Raw genomic sequence first — 27,368 nt, forward strand, 5'->3', positions numbered from 1 at the left:
GGATGGCTATTTTAGCTCTTGATTGTCTCTAATGAAACAGATCAGAAGCTACTTTACTGTTTTTTAACAAAACTGCCACCCTTTCACTGGTGGGTTCAGTTGTGTCCAGATTCCATAGTAACATGTGGAATTAGAATGCACCAGGCCCAACCTTCCTTCACGTTACAGCAAAACAGTGTTCAGTGCAGGCAAGACTGAAACCCTGAGATGAGAAGTGCACTGGGTAGGGCTGATAAAATATGTAATTGACATTACAAAGTTAAATATTCACCATTTTGGAGATGCAGCAAATAAAAGAACACCTACAGCAAATGGACACCAGAGCTGGCATGTTTCCTCACAAGGTTTGTGAATATACCATTTAACGTGAAAACAGCAAGAAAGCAAATAAAAGTTTGAACAAATGTAGCAAAAGCCTTGAAAACACTCTGATTATGAACCTGATGGGGTTTCTTTGTCCCTTTAATATTAGTACAGAGATGTAGCAGGTGGAATATATACTGGGATGGAATCACACACCAGGTGTCTTCTGGTGAAGAGTGGAGTTGAGTAAGCAGAAAAGCTCAGCAGTCTTTGATACTCCATGTTTGAAAAATGGGATCATCTTTGATTCAAGTCAGGCTCTTCTTCTGACTTGACAGTCAAGCTCTCAGTGAGATTGTGGCACTACCTACCCAAAAGATCAATTTTTTTACCTGCCTGTGATCTTTTATATTAAGGACTGTAACTCTGTGGATCAAAGTCGGAATTACAGATGTGAAAGACAACTTCCACCTGACTAGCTGAAATCTGTGGAGCCCAGTCACAGCGCCTGAGGCAGAGCTACCCCTGTCCTTAGGAATGCCTCAGAGCTGCAAACACACAGCACACATGGATGAATACCTGCATTGAGCTCACCACAGCTGTTTACATGCACACGGTATGCAACTTCGCAGGATTTAAGCCAAAATGCAAAAATGTTTTCTTACCTTGCCTTCACCACAGTGCTTCATGCAGATAAAATACAATTTCAGAAGCAAGAATCAAGTTTTTAAAGAAATCAACTGTTACAGCAACTACAACTGAATAGCTCAAACCAGCAAACAACATTTTATTTACTCACTGCTTTGAGGCTGCTTTTGCCACGTGGTCTTAGAAGGGATGAAGTAAAGCATTTGGTACACATCTTGAGAATGCGACGGCATTGCAGCCAAGAAAACAGTTCTTTTCCTGTTCTGTTTGACCCAACACTTGACAAACCTGTGTTTTGATTAAGTACATGCATGGAAATGGTTATGAAAAGTCACATCAGAGAGCCTGGCTATTACTGGATATTACTAAGCCTGTTACTAACCACTTCACAGCCTAGCTGTTTTAAAGGTTTTAGATACTCCGAAGGCTCCAGAGCAGTCTGTGCTGGCTGGCTCCAGCTATGCTCAGTCCTAGGGTGATGTGTTCCATGCACTTAGCCTTGCTCTTCAGCCCACACAGGATGACCTCCTTTAGAAGCTATTTCAGCTTCTCAAGAGCTCAAGAGCATTTTGAGATTTTGAGAAAGGCCCTTCTTTGGCAACGGGTTCTAGGAATTGTGACTTGTTTGTTTATACTGCAGGGATGCCACTCCTCCCTCAAGCCTTGTGAAAATTCTCAAAGCCTTAGTTGTGTGCAATTGTATCTGTTGTTCGGTTCCATTGTGTGAAGTCCTTAACTCCTTGTTTTTCCTCAAAATCCCCTCTTGAAGGCGGTATTCATTGCTAGTCTTTCCGCAGTCCAACCCTGCCTTGCTGGGTTCCCTTTCTCTGGTGTCAGGTTTGTATTTTGGTGCTTCCCAACAGTCTGAGCTGCAGCTAAAAACAACTGCTCCAGCAGCACAGGGTTATCACACTGCCCAGTCACTGCATCACACTTGATCTCACTAATTCTTTTAGAGATTTATCTCCAAAGAAACCAAATCCAAGATTCCAATATGCAAAAACCCAGAGGTAATTCTACAAGATTGTAATTGTTCTGCCCAGTTCCCAAGTTAGAAACTTCTTTAAGGAAAATTACATGCAAACACAGCAGGTTTTCCTAGCAGATAAGAAATAAAAATGCTTGTGTAATGCTCTAGTTACTACCAAAAGAGAATGTTACTTGTCAAATCAATGCACAACCTTAAATATGCTGAGTAATAGAGATAAGCAATGGTAGTAGCAGAGGTCAGCTTTCTTCTGAGCCTTCAGAATTCACATTTCTAAAACATAGAGAATTCATTCTTTTGATGTGATAATTCAGTGCATGATTTAATTCAGTATTAATACCTTTAGAAAAAATTAATAAATGGTATGTTAGAAAAATTCTGAAGAACAAAGAAGCCAATGCAATGGTTATTAATAAAAATAGCTGAGTTGAGTAGCATTACTGCTTCTTTGCTACAGTGTTCAAGTCCATGCCTGAACAGCTGCACTTCAGAGATGAAAGCTGAAGACTGCTTTCAGAAAAAGTAATGTGTAAGACTGCAACTAAACAGGATTTATTTCAATATATGTACAAAATGGCTTCAGTAATAATTTGCAAGCCAATGAAATGCTCTAAACCCTTTTAGTTTCCATTTCAAATAAACCACAAGGGAAGATCTAGGGGTTTTTTTTTATGAAGCTGTTAAGATGATAATAATTTAAAGTTATGATGTGAAACTCTTGAGCGTAAAGCATCCAGAGCTGCAGTTATCTCTGCACCACCCTCAACAGTAGATACACAATGTAATGACATTGGGAAGGTTCCACATTGCTCTTGAAACTGCCAGCTTATCTGAAATAAAATAGGTGAAAATATAGAACCCAAAGCAGGGAACAGCAAGTTGTGAATCAGCTCTGTCAAAAGAAACAGAAATCCATACTGGACAATTGAGATTTTTATCACTAAAGCAAAGAAAAGCTGCTTTTTTTTTCCCTGTGACAAACTCAGCCTGGAATATGATCCAAATCTGTGCAAAACAAAGGTGGGGGAGAAAAGATTAACCCCGATGTACTTTAATTAATATAACTAGATGACCTGTATATAGTATACATATTTGGGTCAGCCTTTGCTGTTAATTGAAATTCATCAGTGAAAACCAGAAAAATCTACTACCTGCACAGATTTGTGTTTTATTGGTGGACAAATATGGAAGGGATCCTTGAAAAGTACATCTAATACATATTTGGAAGTTTTCTTATTTAACTTTTTTTCCCCAAATGTTCCAGTGATTTGGACTGCCCAGAGGTGATGACAGCCCATCTTGCCTTACAAATCCAGAGGAGCTCTGTAAGAGTGAAAGTCTGAGCTAATCATCTGCAACACGAGGGAAGGAAGACAAAGTTCAGGCCAGCCTTATTCTGCCAACTGCAGAACATTCCAGCTGTCTGAACTGTTTACAAGTCAGGAATATAGCTGATATAGGTTATCCCAGATGACATATATCATCAAATTATTTCTTTTTATATGAATAACTGCAAAACTACATCCATGGGAAATATTTATAGTGCACACAGTTCTTTGAAAGAGCTCCCCAGCTCGGCAGTCTGTCACATGTACCAAGCACATGGTGATTAAATCCAGAGAGACAGTAATTGCCAGTTATGTACCTTCAGGAGGTTACGACAGAGCTGCTATCGGGGCATTACTCTCTTCTACCAGAGACACTAAAGGTACAAGTAGCAGATCAGACAGTGTTTCCAGCCAAAGTTCAGATTAATACAGTTTCACTACCTAAAATGAACATTTTATTCTGAACATTCTTCATTGCTTCTCTGGCATTCTTGCTAGCCAGAACTTTTAAAGTAGTTACTAAAAATAAGGTTCTGAGTGTCAGTGTTCTGTTCAAGTATGAGATCTGTAAGCTTAGCCAGACTGCTGTCCTTCACTCTGTTACACTTGGCTTTTGGACACGGTTTTCTTTCCTAAGAGTAAAAACACCCAGAGTGAGATTTTTACTTTCTTTAATTTAAAGATTGTATTACAGAAAAGTTTAAGTAAGGAATCCTTATAAGGATTAACTCTTGACATAATATATTGCCAAGATACAGTGTAGCTGCAAGGGCTCCAGGTGAACCTTCATATAAGTTGCTTTCTTACATACACAGTCGCTGAACAACATAAATTGTATTCCCCATCTGTAAGAGAAGACAGTGGTATTGAACAGTCCTTTTACCAGTGTGTTCTGGTTTTCCCAAATTAGAAACACGCTGTATATTAAAACCGTAAAATCCTACTATACAGAAAGGTGACAGAGATGAACTTTCTAAAGATTGCAACTGATGAAACATTAAAATGAAAACTAAGGAGTGTCGATTATGTAAAATGGTTTCTCTTTTACTGGCAGGTCAAATATACTAAGAAACATACAAATATTTTTGATAATCTAATTCCAGATGAACTCAAAACACTGAAGAAATATACACAGGCTAAGAGAATTCAATACTGTTCCAAGGCACTTACTGAATCTCCATGACCAGATGAAAACCAGAACAAATCAGGTCTGACAATTAAACAGTATATAATATAAAAATAACCTTTTGCTTACAATTTACAAAATGCATTACAATCTTTATCTCTGCTAACCTGCAATTCTGGCTGTGTGTGTCCAGCAATTTTTGTAAAAAACCCGAGAAACTATTTTCTAAAACTTCAGGGCAAATAACTTACAAATAAGGTACACAAAAATTTAGATCATGCAGAGATTTCTTACATCTTCTGTTAATATTTTATGATTGCAACTTTATCAAATTATATACTTACTTGCCCTGTACATATACAAAATAATGCATACATGGTAATCAAATGTTAGCAAAAAGTAGTCCATAAACACAATCTGTCAAAAGTATTACTATATTAACATATGTCTACAAGCAGCGTGTAACAGGGTTAAAAGACATTAAGGCAATAATACTTGAAGTTACAAAATAAATCATATGTAATACTTTCTCCTAAGTGTAGTAAGGCAGGTAGATGGCCCCAGCAAAAGGTTGTAATACTGGAATCCACTGTTGTGAACCATGTGTCAGGTTTTGCGTGGGATGCACTGCAAGATGTACCATTGATAGTTAGATCTACACTGCTCTGTGTTAGTCGCCCCCAGGAAAGTGGAACACTATTTCTCTAGTTCTCAGTGGCACTTGAGTTTTCCAGTATAATTTATTGATAGTATGTCCATAGGTTCTTGGATCATGTCCATTCTGAGGGCGGCTCTCTTGGTCCCCTGGGCTTTGCACAGCGGTTACCAAAACCTAAGGAAAGAAATGTATTTAATACTTGTGTCTGCTGGGACAACACAGGCTCACAAAGGCTGGCAGCAGTCAGAAAATCACTAAGACATGGCTTCAGCTTTTACAAAATAGATTTACTCTCAGGGCTAGAAAACAACTTCATTATACATGGAATTCTGAAGGCACTCTAGCTGTAGGAAATACAAATATGAAAAAAATGTACACCATTATAGATCAGTACTTAAACCCCACTGGAAAGTACTTTTCTTTAAATACAGTATTACGGCCTTTTTTATCTTTTTTTTTTTTTTTTCCCTCCTTCTCTGCATACCTAGGCTGTTATCAGGTATTATTTCTGGAAGTTTTCAAAAATTTACAAAACCTTACAAAAATTATAACCCATTTGACAAATTCTATATTTTATACACTTCAGGTTTTTTTCAAAGTTAAAAATTATTTCATCATTTATTCTGGGGAAAATTCCTTCAGCATTGCTGAAGGAGACTAGGGAGGTTTATTTGTCTGGGTTCTGCATCTCAGTAAGTTGGAGGGTGGCAGTAGTAGCAGCTATCCAAACCAGTACTGATAGTGAATCCCCTGTTTAATTCATCTAGTAATTATATTTAGAAAGAATTGTAATTACCAATATCTGTTACTTCTGCAGGAAATTCTGAAATTTGACCTCTTGTGTCAGTGGAACCAGAGAAAGAAATCTGAGGTAAAATGTCAGTTGGTGTTTTGTTGCTTCGTTCAGGACGATCTAGAAAACACACAGACCCCTCACTGTAACATTCACTTAGTCACCACTGTGTAATGCCACTTGTCATTACAGTCCAGAAAACAACCGGCAGCAAATATTATTTACAAAAAAAAAAAAAAAAGCTTTAAAAGCCAATTTCTCATTTCCTAAAAGCAAAACTTGAAAATTGTTTATGAAGTAAATGTTCAGTGACAGCAATATATTCCTGCTTTCCATATCTGGATTATTATTTTGTATTAGTTTGTATGGATAGCTGAAATCCAACATAGCATCTATTTATAGCAAAAGCTCACAGTGCCATTTGATACATCAACAAAGACTTCAGTTCATGTTCTTTTTAAACTAAAGGTGCTTAGACACCATAGGTAACAATATATTTAGTATAATAGAAATATATTTGACAATATGCTTAGATATCTTCAGAGCAAACACCAAGTTCAGGCAAATTGCTGTTCAGTAGGAAAAATGTATTTTGAACAAAAAATTAGAAAAGTTTCCACCACTTACCAGGTAGTATAGGTGAAGTTGTTTTCAAACCCTGTTAATGAGAGATGTATAAAATAATTACACAAACCACTTCCAGAAAACTAAAAGAAAGTCAGAAATTTAAGATTATGAAAACATCACCAAAACCATATAACATTCATGGAAATACTTATTTGCCTCTACATTTTTGACTTGACTCAACATTGACAGAAAATGCTACAGTAGTTAGTATAAGAATTTACTATTAGAACCTTAGTATTTAATAAAAATTTGAAAACATGACACTGCAACTTATTTGAAAATGTAGGTAGGTTAGCTTCTCTCACTACATTTACAGTCCCTGAAAATTCACATCTATCTTTTTTGTCATATTTTTAAGTGAGATATTGGGAGGGAGCCCATGAAAAAAAGGGACAAATGTAAAAAGGACTTAAATGCTTTTAAAGTCTTGTCAACTGTTCATGCATGATGACTGTGAGCTGGATGAGTGAAAAGTGAAATCTGATAGTTGGTTTGTTTAAAATGGTTTGTTTAAAATAAATATGGACAAAAGGGAAACCCATTTTCAGGCAATGAAACATATTGCCTATAAGAAGTGTCCATCCCTGGAGGTTTTCAAGACCCAGCTGGAAAAAGCTCTGGTTAGCCTGGGCTGAGGCCCTGCAGAAGTTTAGATGAGAGACTGCTGTTCACTTCCAGTTTGAATTGGCCTAAGATCTATTAAGGGCAGACAGCAAGCTCCCTAAAAGCAGCATATTTACACTCTTAAGGCCATAGTTTAACATATATTTAGGAGTATTCCTTTTAAAAATATTGCTGACCTTAGAAAAACAGATCATTTTCTTGGAAAGAAAACATGCTCTTCACATCAATTCAGCAGCTCAGGCAGAGGAAAACCTGGCCAGTTGTAGATGACCAACAGCTGCAACTTCTCACAAGTATGTATTTTACTTTTTGTTGTAGCTCCCAACCAAACCAGAAATGACTGATGAGTACAGACTTGTCTGCTGCACTTACTGGGGAGGCTGTTTGCTCAGGCAGGTGCTGATCACGCAGCACGTTCCACTCCGACTGTGCAATCACAACTGGCTTCAGCAAGGGTGTGCCTAGGAAGAATTAAATCAGCTCAACACACTGCTGATCTCCTCATGATGAGGCATTAGTACACAGCATTAGAAATGTGCTCTAAACCTTTTTTTTTTCTTTTTTTTATTAAATGCCTGTAAAAACATGAAAATCTCTTTACATGAAAAGTGCTCCAGAAAAGGCAAAATGCCACAATATAACTCAAAGCACAAGAGTACAGTGCTTGCATTGAGGATGTTCATTTTGTTCCTTTGGGGGCTCCCAATCAACAGGGGAATTGGCTCCCTTTTCAAAGACAATTTAGAGCTTCTTTTACATCAGCTGGGCTGTAATAGTATGTGTTTTTCAGATCTCTTAAGTATGAGGACAGCCACACCTATCCTTTACTGACATCGTGCAAAAAGACAAACAAAATGGAAGTGGTTTTAGTGATTCCAGTCCTGGAGAGAGATTTTTAAAGAAAATAGCTTTGTTCCTTGTGTGGTCACAGAAAAACAACAGGTCTGTAATATCCAAAGAAAGGATCACTTTGACTCTGAACTACCTATGCTTATGGTGCTCAAAGAACACATTTACAAAACTTGAGCATTTTTATGCTGAAAATATTTAGATTAACTCCTTGGGCCTAAATTTTTTGAGGTTCAAAATGACACTAAACGAAAGTCTCAGTAAATAATTATATCATTTTAGGTTTTCTGGAAGGTACCAAGCATCAGCCTAATTTATCACTTCATTTCAATCATGCCAGTACTAGCTTGATGAATGAACTATGACAGAAGCACATCATCTGTGTCAGCTTTCTCTTGCAGTTACCCTTTTGACACAGTCAAAGAGTGAACTATATTAAACTTGACTAACTGGGCTTGCTCACTACAGGCAGTGCAGAATGAAGTGTCATGATGTTACCTTTGCACAAGAAAGGGGGATCAGATAAACACTGTTAATGTGCATACCCACTCCCTACCTGGGAGCAGTAGGAAACTAAAATAGCTGGGAAATTCCTTAACCCTACTGCATTTTCCCACTGTATCATCTCATTTCCATACCCTTCAGACCAAAAACCAGCTCTACTAATCTTGAAGCCCCCAATGACTTAAATATGATACATCACCATACTTAGCCAGAAAATTAAAAATAATTTCTCTATGTTCAAGGGTGTGCAAAAGTTAAATCCAAAAATAAGCTACTGCACATGCTATATTTCATTCCATTTTACAAATTGTTCCAACAATTGTAACCAGAAAGCAGGGGTACTCAAATAAAATATGAAGAGCATGTCAGTATTGTATCTCCAATTATCACCAAATATCAAAAACTCACTCTGTTCACTTGCTAATACAAATGATTCTGGTGTTCTTTCTGGGAGTGGGGGAGAGGAATCTTCATTAGCATCAGCACCTAAATCAAATATAACATTTAGATAAGTTAAAAAACATAGATTTTCTCCTAGACTTTTAGAAGTTGATATTTTCACATATGTGATAATCCTAAGCTTGGTATAGTATCTAAAACAAAATAAATATTTATTCCAAGTATTATAAAACATTTTGGTTTACCACACTAACACTGTGGAGCAACTTCATCTAACAACATTAACTTTATATTAAGGGCATAGGATCAGTTTGTGTGTTATGCAAGCAAGAAATCTAAAATATTTTCAGTCTAAATAATTTGGAGGACAAAAACCCGCAGTAACTCAAATGAACACTTTTTGTTCATTCTTTCAGGTCTCAGTTTTGCTTACCAAGTCCGTGTTGAGGCCCACTGGCTCCCACACCACTGTGATATGGTTAAACAGCCCCGTGCAAGGTTTACTGGGCCAAAGGGTAAATAGGAGCCAGAGGAGATGGCTCCTCTTGGTGCCAGGACCACATCCTGTCCCCAGTCTGTTCCCTCTCACCTCCCAGGAGTGCACTAACACAAGCTATTCTGGCAGCAAAAGCCCCTCTCTGTCCTGCTAAGAAACTTGGAGTAGTAATTAAAGGCTTAAAACAATTTAAAGTAGCTGCTGCCATAAGAAATCTCATTTGACAACTGTATTCTGCAAAGGATTCAAAAATACAAAGACACATTTCAACTAACAAAGCCATGAAGCTTGACTGCCAGCATCCCCAGCTGCTGCAGGGACAGAATCCCACCAAATTCTACAAGCCATCATCTTCCAAGTGACTTCTGAGACCTGCTCCATCTCAGGTTTGCATCCAGCACAAGAAAACCTTCATTAACAGAAGGGGCCTCTATAAAACCATCAAAGCCACCATGGATATGCACTAAGTGAGTTTTTAGGGGTTTTTTTCGGCGTTGTTTCTGTTTTATTGTTCTCCTGGTATTTTTCCTTTTACCTCAGGGTACAGCTACTTTTCACTTCATTTGAATGAAAAGAAGGATTTAACTGTGTGGTAAGATCATGCACACCAGCAGTTATGGTTAGGCAATTAGGGTGCTGGTAAGTTCACAGACAAGTTTCACTGGTGATTGCAGCCACATTCCCAGATTCAAACAAAAGAGTCCTGAGCCAGTATGAAAATGAGAAAGCCACTGTAAACAGGGTTTAGGATCACTGGTGCAAAGCGATCTAACCCTATATTCTTGAGTCCCAGAGGGATTACAAGACCTGCAACCAGAATATAAAATGGGAAGTGTTCATTATCAAACAAACAGGGAAGAGATACACCCTTATTAACATGAGATAAATGATAAAAAAATTAATGTTAGAATTTTAATCAATTTCTGTGAGACCATCAACATACCAGCAGCACAAGGACTATGCTGTTATTTCAAGATCTTTCTGATACGCAGTTACATGAAACAAATTCTAGAGTGACATTTCTCCAATTCTTTCTCATGTTTATAATGTATCACTTATTTTATTTGCATGTTCCTACAGCATCTACATAATGAGATGCACAGAGAGGTGATAATTTCAAAACAGTGACAAACAATGATTGCTCTGGGAAAGAAGAAAAAAATTCTCGCTAAAAGGAAAAATAATAGTCTGCAAATCTATAAAACAAATCCAAGGAGAACTGCTTGCAAAGTTGAAATAACTATGACAAAAGGACTTTGTCAGCTTTGCAGAACATCTTTTAAGTCACAGTGTTAAAAGTATACAGGCTTGTGAAAGTATTGTCCTGTGTTTACACAATCTAAACCAAAATCTATTGATCTATAGATACAGTTCGCAATATCTATAGATCTATAGATCTATATCAAGATCTACAGAAACAGATTTTTTTTTAAGGCTGCAAAACGTTCAGATTTCTGGATATATCACATCTCTGGATATATGACTTCTGGTGAACAGTCAGTTCACCAAACCAGTATTTTCAATTCAGCTGGTTCTGTATCTTGCATCATACACTGAGCTCCATTTCACTTCAGAAAGTCATGAAGTCTGCACAGACTCCTGAGGTGAGGCCATCACTATAAGCATCTCCAAGCACAGGAGTCTGAGCTGGATCCAGAAGTTCATGTTCTTCCTTCAGCTCCACAGCCTCACTTCTTGTTTTGTTGGGCTTTGCACAAGGAGTTGGCAAGGCCTAATCTGTTCTTCCCAGCTTTGTCCTCCATCTGCTCTAAGTGTGCCAGCCTGACTGAAATCTGCACCTGCATGTTTTGGGACCCTTTTGCCTTCAATACATCACGTTCTACCTTGCAAACTTTCACCAAAAAGAAAAGCCCTCAAAAAAAGTAGTAAAAGACAAAAAGCCACTAAATAATTTTCAAAGTGCTAATAAAGCATAACTTGGATTTTTAGATGAGCAGCTGTATTAGCTTGTCACCCCCAGCCATGTACATAAAAAGAGGAAAGCACAGCTAAATATTTACAACACTATTAAAATGCAGGAGACAAATAATGAGCAACTTTCAAACACCAAGGCAGTGAATGAGGTTACATCTACATTTTTAGGAACTGCACATCAACCAATAGGCATGAAATTGTTATGTATTTGTACAAGCCTGTTGAAAATACTTTGACTAGTCAACCCCCAATTATTATAAACACTTCCATGAAACTGGGCAGAGAAAAAATATGCACCAAATAATAACATAGAAACCTACAATGACACACAGACCTACAGGAAGGCATTATAAATAAAGCATTAAACAAATGCTCACAATAAAGCTCACAGTACAGCTTTTGAAGCAGCTAATCATGGTCTGTAGTACTTTATACCAAAAATAGCTCACATGCAAACTGAAAGCTGTCAGGAAAAGAGCTGTGCCCTCTCTGAAGCTGCCATACTGCACTGATTATATTTACATTTCGAAAACTGCATTGCAAAGAAATTTATGTTGTCCAGCTCTACAGATCCAGCTAGATAAAGAGCAGCATTCTGAACCTCAGTGAAACCTACCTTTGCCATCTTCAGAACATGTTACAGCTGTTAAGTCTTGCCTAGCAATAGACATAGGCAATACTTTTCTGGCAGAAATGTTTTCAGTGTTAGTGGCAGCAGAGACTGTGGCACTTGCGGTTGACACATTGGACACGCTTTTGCTCATGGCTCTGTCAAAGTCCACCTCATCCGTGTCAGAATCATCTGCATGGAGAGGATTAGTAAAACAGAGAGGTGCTCGAACAGAAAGAGGAGTATGATCAACAGTATCACTGGAAGGATGTTCAGCTGGGGTGTTTGATGCTAGAGAGAGAGTTTTAACACTGTGACACAAGGTGTCTGAAGACAACTCTTCAGACACGGATGTACGCAGTGCGTTTTCAGGCCCTTGCAGCGACCACGTGGCGTGTCCCTTTTCTGTCAGAGGCAGACGATCTGGTCTGGGTGGGGTATCAGACCCCTGCTGACTCTGCAGACTTTCTGGTGAAGGTATTAAGGCTGTGTTAGACTGTGGCATGCTGTATTCCATACACGAGTTTTGAGAAGCATCTACAAATGAATCCCCTGAAATCTGTTCCTGTGGCTTAAAGCTCTTCTCAGTTACACAGGATGACACAGGCTTAATTTTAATTGCATGTCCCCTGTTCAACAGGGAGTTCCCATCAAAGCTTCGTGGTCCCTCCTGAAGAGGTACCTTCTTGATCTCAAAACTTAAGTTGCGCTCCAGCCTCTTCTCTGTGTGTTCGCTGGGTTCGTTCTTCCCTGAATGTTCTGTGGACTTATTGTAATTCTCATTGAGGTCTGTTGAATGCTCCGATGAAACCATGTGCAAAACTGGCTTTGGATGGTATCTGTCATTGTCCTGCCACACTGTAGTGACTGTTGGATAAGCTGATGGGGGAGATGGTGTTAGGATTGGTGGTACTGGCTGAGGCTCTGGAGGCTGCAAGATTTCTTCTTTAGCATCTCCTTCTACAAGGCAACTGCAAAACAACCAAGACACAATTGTCAAAATTTTCTGGATTTTGACAAGATTTTAGATGTATATCCATCCCCCACTGTGGTAGTTAATGCTGTAATACCAATAGCAGACTCCACACAGAATTTCCATTGCACACAGAAAACAGTTACAGAATATGACTAGTGAGGTAGTCAAGAATTAAGTCAACATACTCAAAATGTCTTTCAGAATATCACAAAGACATTCATTCAAGCCACAACTAATCCTCACTAATAGTTCAAAGATTGCTCACATCCTTTCCCAGAAGCATTTTGCAAATACATTGCAAGACAGGCCCTCTTGTGGCAGCATTTCACTACTTTTTTCCTTAAGTGCCTCTGAGAAACTTGACATATGGAATTCAAATTTCAATAAAGCCAAGAAAGATTTCTTAAAAAAAAAAATCCTTACAGCCCACTTAGCATTGAATATCTTGCTTAAATTTTATTTTTCTGTACATGTTCAAGGGGATTTTATTTTTATGTTTGTTTATTTGATAGTCTCTGCTTAGTTGCAAACCAAAATTAGCTGATATGAGGTACATACGACAAAAAAATATTTCCAGTAGCATTTATGATCCAAATTACAGTGCATATTAGCAAGGCCACAGCACTATAACTGCAGTTCATCTCAAGCTACTTAAAAGGAGAAATTCTTCGAGTACATGGACAGATTAGATGCAGAGTTGTTGACTACAAACATTTAGCATAACTGATGAAGGCATTTTCAGAATTTCCATTCCTTTAAACATCCAGGATGACCTGGACAAGCTCCAGAGGTGGCCCAAGAGAACATCAGCAGGTTCAACAAAGCCATGTGCAAAGTGGCAACCCGGACATCCATACAGACTGGGGGCTGAACAGACCAGGAGTAGTTCTGTGGAGAAGGACTTGGAGGGGCTGGTGGAGGGGAGGCTGGACATGACCCAGCAGTGTGCAGAAACCACCCCACAGACAAAAACCAACCATGTCCTGGGCTGCATCCAACGCAGCATGGCCAGGACATGGAAGGAGGGAATTCTACTCTGCCCCTATACTCTCCTCTCATGAGATCCTCCAGCATGAGAAGGACAAGATTGCACAAGAACTCTGCCTACAAGAGAAAGGACAAGCTCTCATTATTTGTCTGCATGCCACATAATGATCAAAATCAAAGTACTACTTTGGCTCCCCTACTTCCAAACCATGCCTAAGGAGGACTCAGCAAGTGCAAATTCTTGAGACTATTATGGCATATAGGAAAAAAACCCAAAACAAAAAAAGCTCAAAGACTGTTTCATAACTGAGTCTTGTAGAGAACTAAAAGCATACCTGACTTGGGACAGGCTACAGCATGTGTTTCATGCTTGTGACTTTATTAGCACCAAGCTATAGTAGAATGGGTTGCAGAACTAAAATCTTTAAATAAGAGATTCCATACTAAAGAGAACCACTTGGATTCTCAGTTTGTGAAAATCCTAACCCCCTAAAGTACTGCAAGTTTCCCAGCTTCCAAATTATGTTCTACAAGTTCCTGTATCTTTGTATCTGGAAAACCCCAGGTCCCCTTGCAGTTCCAGGTGATCTCTTCCATTCTCTGCCTGACTCCTGTCACAGAGTTGGGCCTCGAATGCCTTCCTCTCCTCCCTGCACTTGTATATTGCTGTTTTTCTTTATGTTAAGACAGGAGACATACAAAGCATATCAAAGCAATTTAACAGAACTAATTTGGGAGCTCTTGCCTCTAGATGTTGGAAAATGAATAAGCTTGAGAATAAGTTGTTTGCTTGAATTAGTAAAGATAAGACAGGAAATGGGGGGACATAAGCCTTGCTCCAATTTAATACACACTAAGGACAAGAGAATTTCCTCCTCTTGGATTTGTTTCCTCTGTTCCAAATGGGGAGGGGAATATGGGGAGGGAGACAGTGAGACACTTACACAAATATTTACATGCCCCCTTTTACCAGCAGTGGTGCTCATTAGTAATCTCCACTAAATCCTCCTACTGAAAATCATGGTTTTCCCTTATTGACCTGATTTTCCTGACCCAGAGTTATTTGCAATCAGCAAAACTAATTCCTTATCTGCTACAGACCTAACATTAGGCATTACAATTAGCTAAAGGAGCAAATTAGCATTAAACTAGATATAACAAGGATATAGGTCCACAATTCCAGTCAAAATTCATTAAGTTCTTCACCAATTACTGGTTAATAAATCACTCTACCCTTTGATCCACTGGTAAAGAGAGCCTCACATTTATTCAAATAGTTCCCTTAGATGCATCCGTAGAACTGATGATAAAGGAAATGCTGCACAAATCAGCAACCCAGAAGTTGATTAAACAATTTCCTCCTACACATCTCAACAGAACTACTATGTTTTCCATTACATTTGAAGTTAAATGTCACTTTTTGATTCTTAAATGAGAGCTTACAGTGAAGAAATTAGAAATTATTTGACAAAATCATTATTTGCTTTATTAATATTGAAGAATATTTGTCCTCAGCAACTGAGATGTCCAAATAGCATTCTAATGTATTTTTCCCTCTTTAAATTAGGAAATAAATCCCAATAGGTAACATTTAGTCAATTTTACTGACATTTTTAATATTACTATTTCACACGTTCTGCATTGTAAATAATGTTTCTGTTTGTTTTCACACAGCAGAAATAATAGGATATGAACATATTCAGAAGATCTCTGTTTGACAGTAGTTTTTTCTCAAAGTCTTGTGAATCTTGGGCATTTTGGGCTACTACATAATGCTGTCTTTGGGCATTTTCTTCAACAGCTGTGCTCCACAGACTTTTCTGCCCCCAGAGGCAGAAAATTATCTGAAAATGAGCTACTAATACTATTGAAAACAACAGGAGACAGTAAGACCAGATTGATTTAAAACACCAGGAAACTCAGCGAAAGCTCATGAAAGAGGATATTGAACAGAAAAGAGTCAGTGTACCAAAGAAAGCCAGGCCATTCGAGTAAGAGAAATAAGCTTCCCTGTATTATACCTTTAAATAAACACATAGGGTTGCAAAATCTGTGTTGCATATCACTGTGTGATAAAAAAATAGAAAGCTTTGTCATGACTCAGCCTTCAAGTGCCTCTCCAGATACAACTGCTCCTGATTATCTTGGAATACCACTACCTTGGCACTTCCTCATTTACAGCTGGATATGGAATTTCCCTGAGTGATCAAGGCAGCTCTTTCATACACTCTATTGCCACACAGCCTGAGCAGATGATGCAGTGCCCTAGTGCCAGTGGCTTTCCAGTTTCAGGTAAACCATGCATTAGGCAATAACACCTTCTAAAAACCATTTGTTATAGTAAATATCACACACAATTTGTCAAAAGTACTATAATTGGTAAAAAAAAGCCTTCCCACAGCTTTCAACCAAAAATGTATACATGAAAAAAAGCCATTTATTGCTTTCTCTGCAATACATATTACATTTTTAGAATGTTTTAGAATTGAAGCCATTCTACTCCTAATGGAAAAGAGCTACATTACCAAAACTGTGCACAATGGGTTCAGATTTAAATGAGACTTGGCCAGTGTTCAAAAGAAAAAAAGCCTTAAGTAATCCATGGTTATTCTATGCAGCATACTGTAGGGTGTTTCAAATAAGAGAGTGATGCCAAGGTCACGGAATGCAGCTGATATGAACAACCAAAAATAGATACCAAGCTCTACATCCTCCCACATAATTTAAATAGGAAAATTAAACTCAACATAAGCAGGCTGAAGCTAGACAACCACATTATTCTACTTTAGCATTAAATCATTGCCATCCCCAGGAAAGGAAAGCAGCAGTCCAGTGAGTGAAGCTGTTGCAAAAGTACTACAAATAATTTATATAAAAGTACAATGAATTAATAAAAATAACCAGCTGGTGAACTTCTCTCTTAAAATTTACTTACCAAGGTTTTCTGGTTTTTTTTTAAACTGTGGCATACAAGTTAGCTAAGAAGGGAAACCCATCAATGAGTTTTATCTTAGTTTTGCAGGAGCTACAGATGGTTTGCAGGGCTTGAAATGAAACATAATAACACATAACCCTGGAAACATATTTACTATCATTAGACTGAAGTCGGAAGAGAATTAGATGAGAAGTTAAAATGCAACAGTATTTCACCTTTTCACCTTCAGACCGCAGCACATAGCTCTTCATTACACTGCATACAAAAAAGCTGTTAAATCATCTTTGCTTTTTATGAGTTTATGTCTAAGTTTATGCTTTGATTTCAAACTGATTTGAACTTGAAAATAAAGAACTTTTTGTAACCAAGCCTGACTAAAATAAACCACCTCTTTTGCCAAATACTTTAGAATCATCTACAAAGCACACAAATATTTCAGACTAATACTTAAAGGTATTAAGGTACTTCCTCTGAATTCTGGCTCATCAGTCACCTAAAATCAAGTACAGTCCTAAACTGTAAACTTAAAAACTTAAGTTTTTTGCAGTCTCATATGTAACAAAGTTAAACCTTACATATGCCCTCTTCCTACCTCAACCTAAAAATAATTCAAACCTATCTAACGAAGACTTTCCACCCCCTCAGGTCCTCTAAAGAAAGGTGACTTCCATAAGAAGTGATCATCGACTGCCAAGCCATTTCTAGGATAAGGTGCTGGTGTATGCACTAATGAGTTTTTCTTGTTTATCTCTGTAATAATCAAGGAGTAATATTAGAATATTTTTTATGCTGACATCAAATGGAGAGAGACATTAAGCTAAATTACTACACTCATATTGTACAGCAAGTTTAATTACATTAAAGCATTACAAGGTGATAAAAGATTGGAAGGCAATACAATTCCAAAACCTCTGCAAAACAAGTATGGCTAGATGCTTCATGGCGACCTAAGTAAATAAAATACCAATTTAATACCAATATAATAACAATAGCCTAAAGATACTTATAACTTCCAAGAAGACATAAAAACAGCCTACAAAATACAACTCTTTCCCCAGTACATAGCCAGGCCAAAGCAATTACTAAAAGGATTCATTATACCTCTCTGAGTAAGCTTCCTGCCTTGCACGGTAAAAGTCTTTAGTGACATCTCATCCTTACAACAGACAAGAGCTACATGATATTAGTGGCAGTTTCAGAAGAAGAGATCCTAAAGTCTAAATAAGATACTGAGATGTTTTCATTAGAATATTACAAACAGAACAAGAGAGAGTGAGAAATCCACCTTCACAGAAAAACTGTGCCATGCCCTGAGTGGTTAGGCAGTGGAAAGGGCTGCAGAGGAGGTGTTACCATCTCCAGCAGACTCGGGGCTGTCAGAAAACAACTAACAGGTATCACAGATTTTACTGTCTAAGCAAGCATGGCTTAGTCTAGTAACAATATGGAAAACAAACATCCTGAGGCCAAGAAAAATAATCCTAATTTTTTTCCTGCTCACTCAGGATCATCTCAGACAAGTTCACCTGAAACCAAGCTCGCCCAAAGTAGTCTGCACTGTCAGTCCCTAAACCCCTTTTAGCTTTAGAAAACAATGCAAATGTTAAACCTTCATTTAAAAACATGCAGCTTGGTTTACTAAACATACACTATAAAGCCATTTACAACATAAATAAAGAATGTAAAAGCTTTCTTTCTTTTCAAAAATAGTAGCTTTAGCAACTTGCTTGTAACTTCTTCAAAGACAGTGTATGTAAAACTCAAGTACAAATTTGGCTGGCAACCTAAAAATGTTTCTTGTGCATATGGGGATTAAATTAAAATGTTTCACTGAGTCTGCTCTCCCATCTTCCTCAGGAAAAGGATGTTAATCTATGCCAAAACATCCACAATACACAAAACCTGGCTCTATATCCTGACTGAATCAGGCTGTAGGATTTGTAAAATTACCCCCCACATCAAGAAAAAAACATGCTCATTAGTGGGTATTTTGAGCAGATGCGACTAATAGCAAATAAAGTCTTTCCTCAGAAGCATCTTCCAGGAGTTTAATTAATTGTTTTTCAAAATAATCTCCATTTTAGAAAGACAACAGCTCTGCTAAAAGCTTCCATTTATTCACCTCTAAGAAACCAATCTGCCTGCCACTGCTGGCAGATGGGAAAGTATGATTTTATGGAAACAGGCCCAAAAAAACCCCAGGCTTTAAGGAGAGATTAAAAGATTTTAACTTAATGCAGCAAGTAAAGAACAATGCAGTGCAGATAAGACAGATGTGTGCTTAAACATAAATTACATTAATTATACATATATTAATATTACATGAATATATCAAAATTATAAAAACTAAGGTACACCTAAGATTATTTCAGGGACCACTAGTAAGGAATTAATGTATTGGACATATTTCTAAGCTCAGTGATGAAGTTTCAAGAGCTTGGAACTCATCATGAGGACAGGTTTACTGACTCTTCTGTCATCATCTTTATCTACATAATTGAATACAATCACATTACCATTAATCCAAATTAGGCAAAAAAAATATTGTCTACATAGCACCAACCATATAATTTGTTGGTAAAAAGCCCCAAACTACTCCCATCTATCTCTTTATTTTAAGGGAATTATACTTCTGCCTAAATGTTATCCAAGAATATCAGCTGGCCTGGTGGTTTCTTATGTCATTTGACAACTGTAGAAAACCCAAGTGCTCAACTTATGTCTGTTTAACTACAGGCAATGTAACACAGCCAAGATCACCTGCCAAAGGCCACTATAAGCTCTCTAGAGACCAGCTGGGGGACTTGGACACCTAATTCAGGAGAGTTGCTACTTTAGCTGTCTTAATACGTGGGTTGGGTACCCATTTCAGGCTGATGAATCTGTTGGTTCAGGTTTACTTTTGGCTTCTGTAAAGCTAGGCATTTTAAGAGCTAGAGAAGATTTTCCTCTGCTGAATGAGAGATCAATTCTTTGTCTCAATAATAACAGCATTTGGTTACCATATTCTAGTCAAAAGCTGTACTTGTCTGAGATTTTTCTAGAATAAATGGGTATGTTTATTATGGTTGTGTATCCAAAAATGAGGGTTCAGTCATTATTTGAAGCTATTTGAAGTTTGTTTTGCTACTATTACCTAGAAGAATTAAAACACAAGTAGATCTAACATATCTGACTAGTAAACATGTCTACTCACAGATAATTATTGCAAGGTTGGTATATTGAAACACAAACTTCACAAAGATAGTGTAGCTTATATTTAGAGTCAATTATAAGACTTCTATTTGCATTATGTATAATTCTATTTATAAACACAACATACGAATCTTAAGGTTTTATGGTATCAGTAGCTTTATTCTACTTTTTATTCATCTTTCAGCTTAAAAATAGTATAGGATCAAAGTTAACTACCTGCGGGTCCGTGGAGGCTTTGGTGGAGGAGAATCCTGTTTCTCAGCATCTGAAGAACTGACAGCATTTTCTGTATTATTTTCATCCTGATTAAAAGAAAAACAGGTATTTTTACTCATTGCAGTAAAGCTGATACATACAGTATTTGAACTGTGAGGTCCAAAGATCTGTAATGACACTTGACAGTAATATATAACAATATGACCTATTTTTGGCTATCATATAGAGATCACTTTGAAAACTCTCTTCTAAATGTACAAAATTATTTTTCACCTTGTGTATCCAACTTCAAATTTTTCTGACTGAAGATTTTGGTCTGCTTGCCATTGAACAATTCACTAGAGAAAATACTCAAAAGCTGATCTTGCTTTAGTAGCGAGCAAGCTCTCGTACACCTTCCAAATTATTCACCTAGAATAATTAAATGAATAATTGGATAATAAAGCATTTATTTTCCAGTCAGTGTAATTATTTTCACTTGTACAATCACTCCAATGAAGATAAGAATACTCTACACAATGTTGTAAGAAAATGAGAAAGATCTTACCCACTTGTCTCCTAACACATTGATCTGAAACATTTTTGAATAATCTCCATTTGTGTACAAGAAAGTTTAATTTAGTCAAAGCATGAAGATTTTAATTTCCCTTTAGGATCATAAATATAAAAGATATTTTATATATGCGTGTGTTTATAAATCCATACACACATGTAAAATACTGTTGTGCGTTAAGCCAGGCAGCAAAGCCCCACAGAGCCACTCTCATTTCTCCAATCCACCCCTGGAGGGGAAACAGGAACAGCAGGAAAATTTGTGGGTCAAGGCAAAATTGTTTAGCAGGCAAAGGAAAAGTGGGAGAAGATAAAAAGAAATCAAACAAGCAATGCAAAAGCAATCACTCAACCTTCCATAGGTGGGCCTTTGCCAGTTCCTGACTGTGCAAACATTGTTCAGCAACAGCTGCAGCATTAGCTACAAACAACCATCAGCACTGTTTTCAGAGATCTAAAACACAGCACTCCAAGAGTGGCTATGAACACTATTTAACTACAACCCAGCCCCTAAGCAAAAATAAGGAAAAAAATATATATGATTAAAAATCAAAACAGAATATGCAACAGTCTAAAGCTGACATACCATTTCCAAACACGTGCCACAGCCAAAGACCCAACAAAATCAAGGAGGAACTTCGTGTTATCTTAATTTTAATGCTCATTTTACCTAAAGGCTTTTCCTGCAGGAGTTCTCTTTTGAAAAGCAATCTTCAAAAAAAACAACAAATATCCCAAATTGGTGTAATACATTTCAAAGCATAACACCATGTTCAGGCAATAGGGTCTGCTATCTGCCAGCCTACCTCCTGAGACTGGTGATAGGGTCTGATCTCCTTCAGTCTTACAGAACAAAAGGGAATTCCCTGTTAAATTTCTGCTTCAGATGTGATAGTTGCATTTGAATTCAGTGAGCAATTTTTGCTTTGGAAGATAAACTACAAGTTGCCTCAACAGTTAACTAACTTCACTACAATATAGATGAACCAGTTATATGTTTTTAATTTCCATTACTTGTCTTAAAAGTTACCATACCGCTGTTGGCTACTGTGAAGAGTCTATTATCAAATTCTATTCCTCAGTGCACTAAGTAGAGCTTCATCTGTGAAGAAAAAAATTAACTATTTTGATTTTTCTTACTCTTTTCCCTAGCTGCCCCCATTAACTTCCTGACCAATACAATATTGCACAAGTACTCCAGCAGAAATACCCTATTGTTCCTTAATGAATGGATGGTGCTAGCCCTTTCAGGGAAATTGCACAGGGAGTTCATTGTCCTGTTGACCACTAGCTGTAACTATTAGGGTTTTTTTGGAGTAAGATTCAATTAGCAGATAAAAGCCACTCACATTTAAATGAACACCACTGAAGCTCCCACTGCAGTCAATCGAGGTTGTTTGGTTTCATAGAATCATAGAACAGTTTCTGTAGGAAGGGACCTTCAAAGGCCATTTAATCCACACCTTCCTGCAATGAGCAGGGGCATCTTTAAAAAGATCAAGTTACTCAGAGCCCTGTCCAAGCTGGCCTTGGCTGTTGTCAGGAATGCCAGGATGGGGCATCTACAGACCCTCTAGGCAACCTGTTCCAGTGTTTCATTGCCCTCATCATAAAACATTTCTTCTTTCCATCTAGTCTGAATGTACCATCTGAATTTAAAACCATTACACTTGGTCCTACTGCAACAGGCCCTGCTAAAAGACCTGTCCCCATCTTTTTTAAGAGCCCCCTGGAAGCACTGCACAGCCACAATAAGATCTCCCTGGAGCCTTGTTTTCTCCAGGCTGAACAACTACAACTCTCTCAGTCTGTCTTCTAAGGAGACCTGTACATCCCCTCTGTTCATCTTTGTGTTCCTCCTCTGGACTCACTCCAACAGCTCCTCCCTGTGCTGGGGACCCCAGTGCTGGAGGCTGTACCCAAGGTGGGGTCTCACAGGCATGGAGCAGAAGGGCAGATTCACCCCCCTTCACCTGCTGCCCATGCTGCTTTGGATGCAGCTAATGACCGGGGAAAAAATAAGAATGTGCAATGTTTTGGGCTTTTTTTAATCAGTATGTCTACAGTGGTTTGCATCCAGATTTGGGGTCCCCAGCACTGGAAACATTACCATAGGGCATGAACATCCAACCCCCCCTACCAGCTTCTCTAAAAATGTAAAAAAGCAATTTCCTACTTTTTGACATCAAGTAACAAGTGGCCATACAGATAATTTTGCCTTTAACAAATATAGACATTAATTTTATTGCCTCATTCAGGCAAAGGACCATGCTGAATCTTGGTGCCAAAGATGCTGAGGCTCCCAGTATTCAACAATAAACTCTGTTTCCTGCTCAATGGTTGTGTCATGTTCCTCCCCACTTCCCCCAGTTGTGCAATGCAAACTCTGAATCTCTCCCTTATGTATCTGTTACTATGGATAGCACTAAATGCATTGGTATTGTACTAAAAAGGCTCTCCTTACTCATAAGTACTAACAACCAAAGCTAGAAATGAATGCAAGCTAAACAACTGCATCCTGAGAACAGAGTGGGCTGCTGGCCTTGCTTCAGCACTGCAGCCCATCCCAGTTTCACAAGGCAGAAAGATACTAGAGAGACTCCATAAGAGTTCCTCCCCCTCACCACCAACGTCTCCATCGAACAACAGATCAGAAAATCTCCCAGTTCGGTTCCACTAGCACAGAAGTTTCCAGGAACACATTTCTTACTTATGCACTGTTTTCTAAAGGGTATTGGCAAGGGAAAGGGTGTGCCTGCTGGCTCTAGACTAACTTGTCCAGAAAACAAACCAGCAGCTGCATCCCTGTCCTTCTATGTTTGTTAAGTGAAGTGTTTGTGAACAGAATGTTTCCTGAGATACGCTTTTCTCACAGGCAGAAGAAAAAGCTTATTAAAGAAGCTAACATATATCAAAGCTTTTTAAACCTCTTCGTATACAGTAAGAAGCTGTTTCTAGCTGAGACAGGCAGAAGTAGCTGAAAGGGCATTGCCATTTTGGTTACTGGTAACAAAACGTACAAAAATGTATATAAACTAAAATGTCCAAGGCACATACACAACCACAGAGTTTACAAAAACAATTCCTTGAAAAAAAAAACTTAAACCCCCAAGAAAACAAAACCCAACAAGAAAACCTGCACACACAAAATAGTACTTTTAAATTTAACACCATAAAAGCTTGTTGTTACCCCAATTTTGTACACAGGGAAGGCTTCAGGCAGAGAGGTGTTCAAAAGTTTCACTTGTGCATCAGGTTAAACTCCAGATCCAGTCACTGTTTTAGTTACATTGAATAAGGAGCAAGAATGATTACAGAAATTACTGTCACCAAAAAAATGGTACTTTGCTACTTTTCTTAATTAGCTCAATGGATTGATATTTCTGTGAATGCTTTGTTTACTTTTAGAAAAGTCATTCTCTGTTACTTGTTCTCATTTCTCTATTACAAGAAATACAGAATAACTGGTATTTTGAGTATTAATCACCCTTGAGTGACACCAACTCAGAGATTTCCCTGTCATATATATCAAACTAAGCAAATAGGCAAACATGCAGAAAAACTAGCATGGAGCAGAAATGAGGAAGCTCAGCTCTGAAAGTGAATATAGGCTATCTCACTGGGACAACTGCATCTGTTGAGAAGAGCAGATGGGGTATTAAGAAAAAGCCTTCCACAGCCTTCCTAAGCACAGCTTATCGACATCAGTCAACACTCCCCTGCTTCTCTAGACAGATGTTGCATTCTCTCACAATTTTTAAAAGTATCAGCTTAGATAAACCAGGACAACATACATAGCTCACAGGGGTTATCATACAGAATAATGTTTTAAAAATGGCTTAACAAATGTGCAATTCACTAAGTGTTCAGGGTAGCACCCTGCTTTCTCACAGAAGACAACTATCCTACTGTCTCACTGCACTGTTTTCTCACTGCAACATGAGTAAAGAAAAGAACAGGGTCTTTCCCCAACCTTTGTGTCTATATGCATCAAATGCTCAATAGTTCAAGAGTTCCCTTGGAGTTGCTCCCCTGATGGAGCAGCTACTGAGATCAAGTGAAACTGCTCATAGTTAGGAATTTCTAGGTATTCTGTTAAATTGCAGATATACAGACGAGTGCATACCTACCTTTGAAAGACTACATTAACAAATGACAAGACCATAAACTCAAATACTTTTTGAAGACTGTCCCATGGCTACTAAAATGCAGAGTAACTTGTGTTCCTGCAGTAATTAAGTAAAAAAAGTAATAAATAAACAAGGAAGTCTCACAGCAGATGCAGTGCCTGAAACCAACTTGCTTGCTAAGGTAACCCAAACTAAGCTTTCACCTCCCATGGGGAGTCTTTCCTCACCTGCTTCCACCATTGGCTCTATCACAAACAGCGCTGCCACTAACTTCAATCAAATAGAGGATCATAGCCTTAGACTGAGATTTCACACACACTGCCTACAATTCAAAACCTTTTTCCCAGGAATTGCAATGTAACATTTTCTTTTGTAACTCACTGTGGAAATATTTAATGTCATTCAGAAGCTTTCTGTATCGGCAAAATATTGCCAAATTTACTGCAAAGACTCCTCCAGAAGTAATCTCATGTTTTGCCTTAAAAGGAATTGAGGCATTCCTTTTGCTCTTTTCATAAAGCAGCATGGGAATCACTGAGCATCAGTAGATAAAAAGATAAATACTTCAGATTGAAATGATACACTAAAGTGACTCAGATTAAATAAAACATTCCAACAGAGGCAACGAGATCAATGTCTCTGAAGAAACACATGGTTTTTTTAGAAGGCTGCAATGACAAAAAATATCCTTCCAAGCAGCCAAACAGCAAAGAGAATATGAACAGCGCAGTCTTTTCGCTTACAGTTTCTAAACCATTAATGTTTCAAATAGCAACATTTTTCTTATAGCAGCTGATTCCTCCATGACTTCTACAAGTGCAGTCAACCACAGCAACAGAACTCTGTTGCTTTTACAGCACAAAATGCAAGAGACACAGAGTACCAGCACTGCCAGATTTTGGAGAAAGTGTATTAACAGAAGCTTCTACTCAAGGATAAAGGCAAAGCAAGGACTTGTAATACTGTAACATGCTTGGAACTGTCAAGAGAAAAAATTCAACAAGAAATATTTCTGAATTGAGAATGAGCTTGGTTGTTTGTCTTTTAACCAATTTTCTTTTTCTGACTTCCAAACAGAACATCCAACTTGATGAAATTCCATATGATTCAGATTTTCCAAGACAGCTACAGTTCACTTCGGCTCATGAAGAACTTCCTCAAATAACTCATAAAATATTTTACTAATAGAAATCTGGCTGATACCTTATCAGATGACCAAGACTAATGATCTCACATATATTTCAAAGCTTCCAAACACAACACCAAGTGTAATAGTTTCACAGCAGTACTAAAAAAGCCAATAATGGTGAGAAGCTCAGCTATTGACTTGAAATACATGACAATATGATCAAGAATTTCAGTGGGAAGGGTTTCAGTCCAAGACTCTGTTCCAATTTATTTGTTTGGTAACTTGAAAGTCCTACTAAGTGGGGGAAAAGAATAGTTATGATTATCAAACTTAGCATCTCAACTCTTTTGTTATCACAAAAAGAATGACTCCTAAGCAGCAATTCTTCACCCTGAAATTTGGCTGCTGTGGGATACTGTTGAAAGTACTGATATCTGAGCAGAGCTTTCCTTATTTAATTTCATTTAAATACTTAGTGTTACGTTAAACATTTGTAGTTCTACACATTGACAGTACGTATAACTACATTGTAAGACTATACATTTCCTACATTAAAGCACATCAGGTATTTTCTACATGGTTTTGGATCTATCAAATTCTAATCCCATCCTAAGTCTCTTTTCAAGCCCTGCATGCCTTGCTGCTGACTTTTTACAGTATTGTTTCCAGCAGGGCAAAGCTGGCAAGTTCCCAGGAACACACGTTTGGGATTGTGTCTGAGCTACTTCCCCATGAATGCTGCCTCTCACTGCCAATCAGATTAACCTTTTACTGGGATGTTACTGGGAAGCCCTGCTTACAGAGCCTCTGGAACTCCACCCATTTCAAACACTGCTGGAAATGAGAACAGCAAGAGGAAAACAAAACCATGAAACCACTCTTACAGAGCACTCCAACTCTTCACAGTATAATCAAAATAAAATAAATGACATTTTGTCCTCAGGTCAGTAGCATCTCCTATTTAATTAATAGTATTATATCCAAATATGATTTGGCACATGAATTTTATTTGGAATTTTTTTCACTGGACATAATTAAAACCGTTCACATATTGAAGATTTCATAGTTGCTGTAGCATCTGCAGGCAGAGTAACATCCTTGAAGGAGCCTTAGAATACTGCATTGTATTTAATAAAGTTACTTGAAAACTTCCTGCCTCATAATTAGTTTTTTAACCAGGATACATCCCAGAATGCTTGGTTGTTTTTTGTTTTTTTTTTAAAGAAAGCAAACTAGAAAATTTCTGGGGAAAATCAGATATTATATACCACAGATGCTACATAACACTCCTGGAGGTAAAAAAGAAGCTTTGTCAGAATATCAAAGTGACGTCTCAAGTGAGCTTCAAAGTTTTGAGAAT

At 37.9% G+C, this 27,368-nt stretch overlaps 1 protein-coding gene across 1 annotated transcript in view; it reads right to left on the reverse strand.

Moving 5' to 3' along the window:
• Positions 1–3,921: 3,921 nt before the first annotated feature.
• PTPN12 (protein tyrosine phosphatase non-receptor type 12) overlaps positions 3,922–27,368 on the reverse strand; it is a 69,248-nt gene continuing 45,801 nt past the window's right edge. Inside the window, exons 12-18 of the mRNA XM_012568891.5 lie at positions 20,198–20,283; positions 11,895–12,859; positions 8,857–8,934; positions 7,468–7,556; positions 6,472–6,502; positions 5,848–5,964; positions 3,922–5,225 (exon numbers count right to left, since the gene is read on the reverse strand). Coding sequence (XP_012424345.4) covers positions 5,164–5,225; positions 5,848–5,964; positions 6,472–6,502; positions 7,468–7,556; positions 8,857–8,934; positions 11,895–12,859; positions 20,198–20,283 — 1,428 coding nt within the window. The 3' untranslated portion in view covers positions 3,922–5,163. The remainder of the gene's footprint in view (positions 5,226–5,847; positions 5,965–6,471; positions 6,503–7,467; positions 7,557–8,856; positions 8,935–11,894; positions 12,860–20,197; positions 20,284–27,368) is intronic.

This window comes from Taeniopygia guttata, chromosome 1A (assembly GCF_048771995.1).
Source record: "Taeniopygia guttata chromosome 1A, bTaeGut7.mat, whole genome shotgun sequence".
NCBI classification, from domain to species: Eukaryota; Metazoa; Chordata; class Aves; order Passeriformes; family Estrildidae; genus Taeniopygia; species Taeniopygia guttata.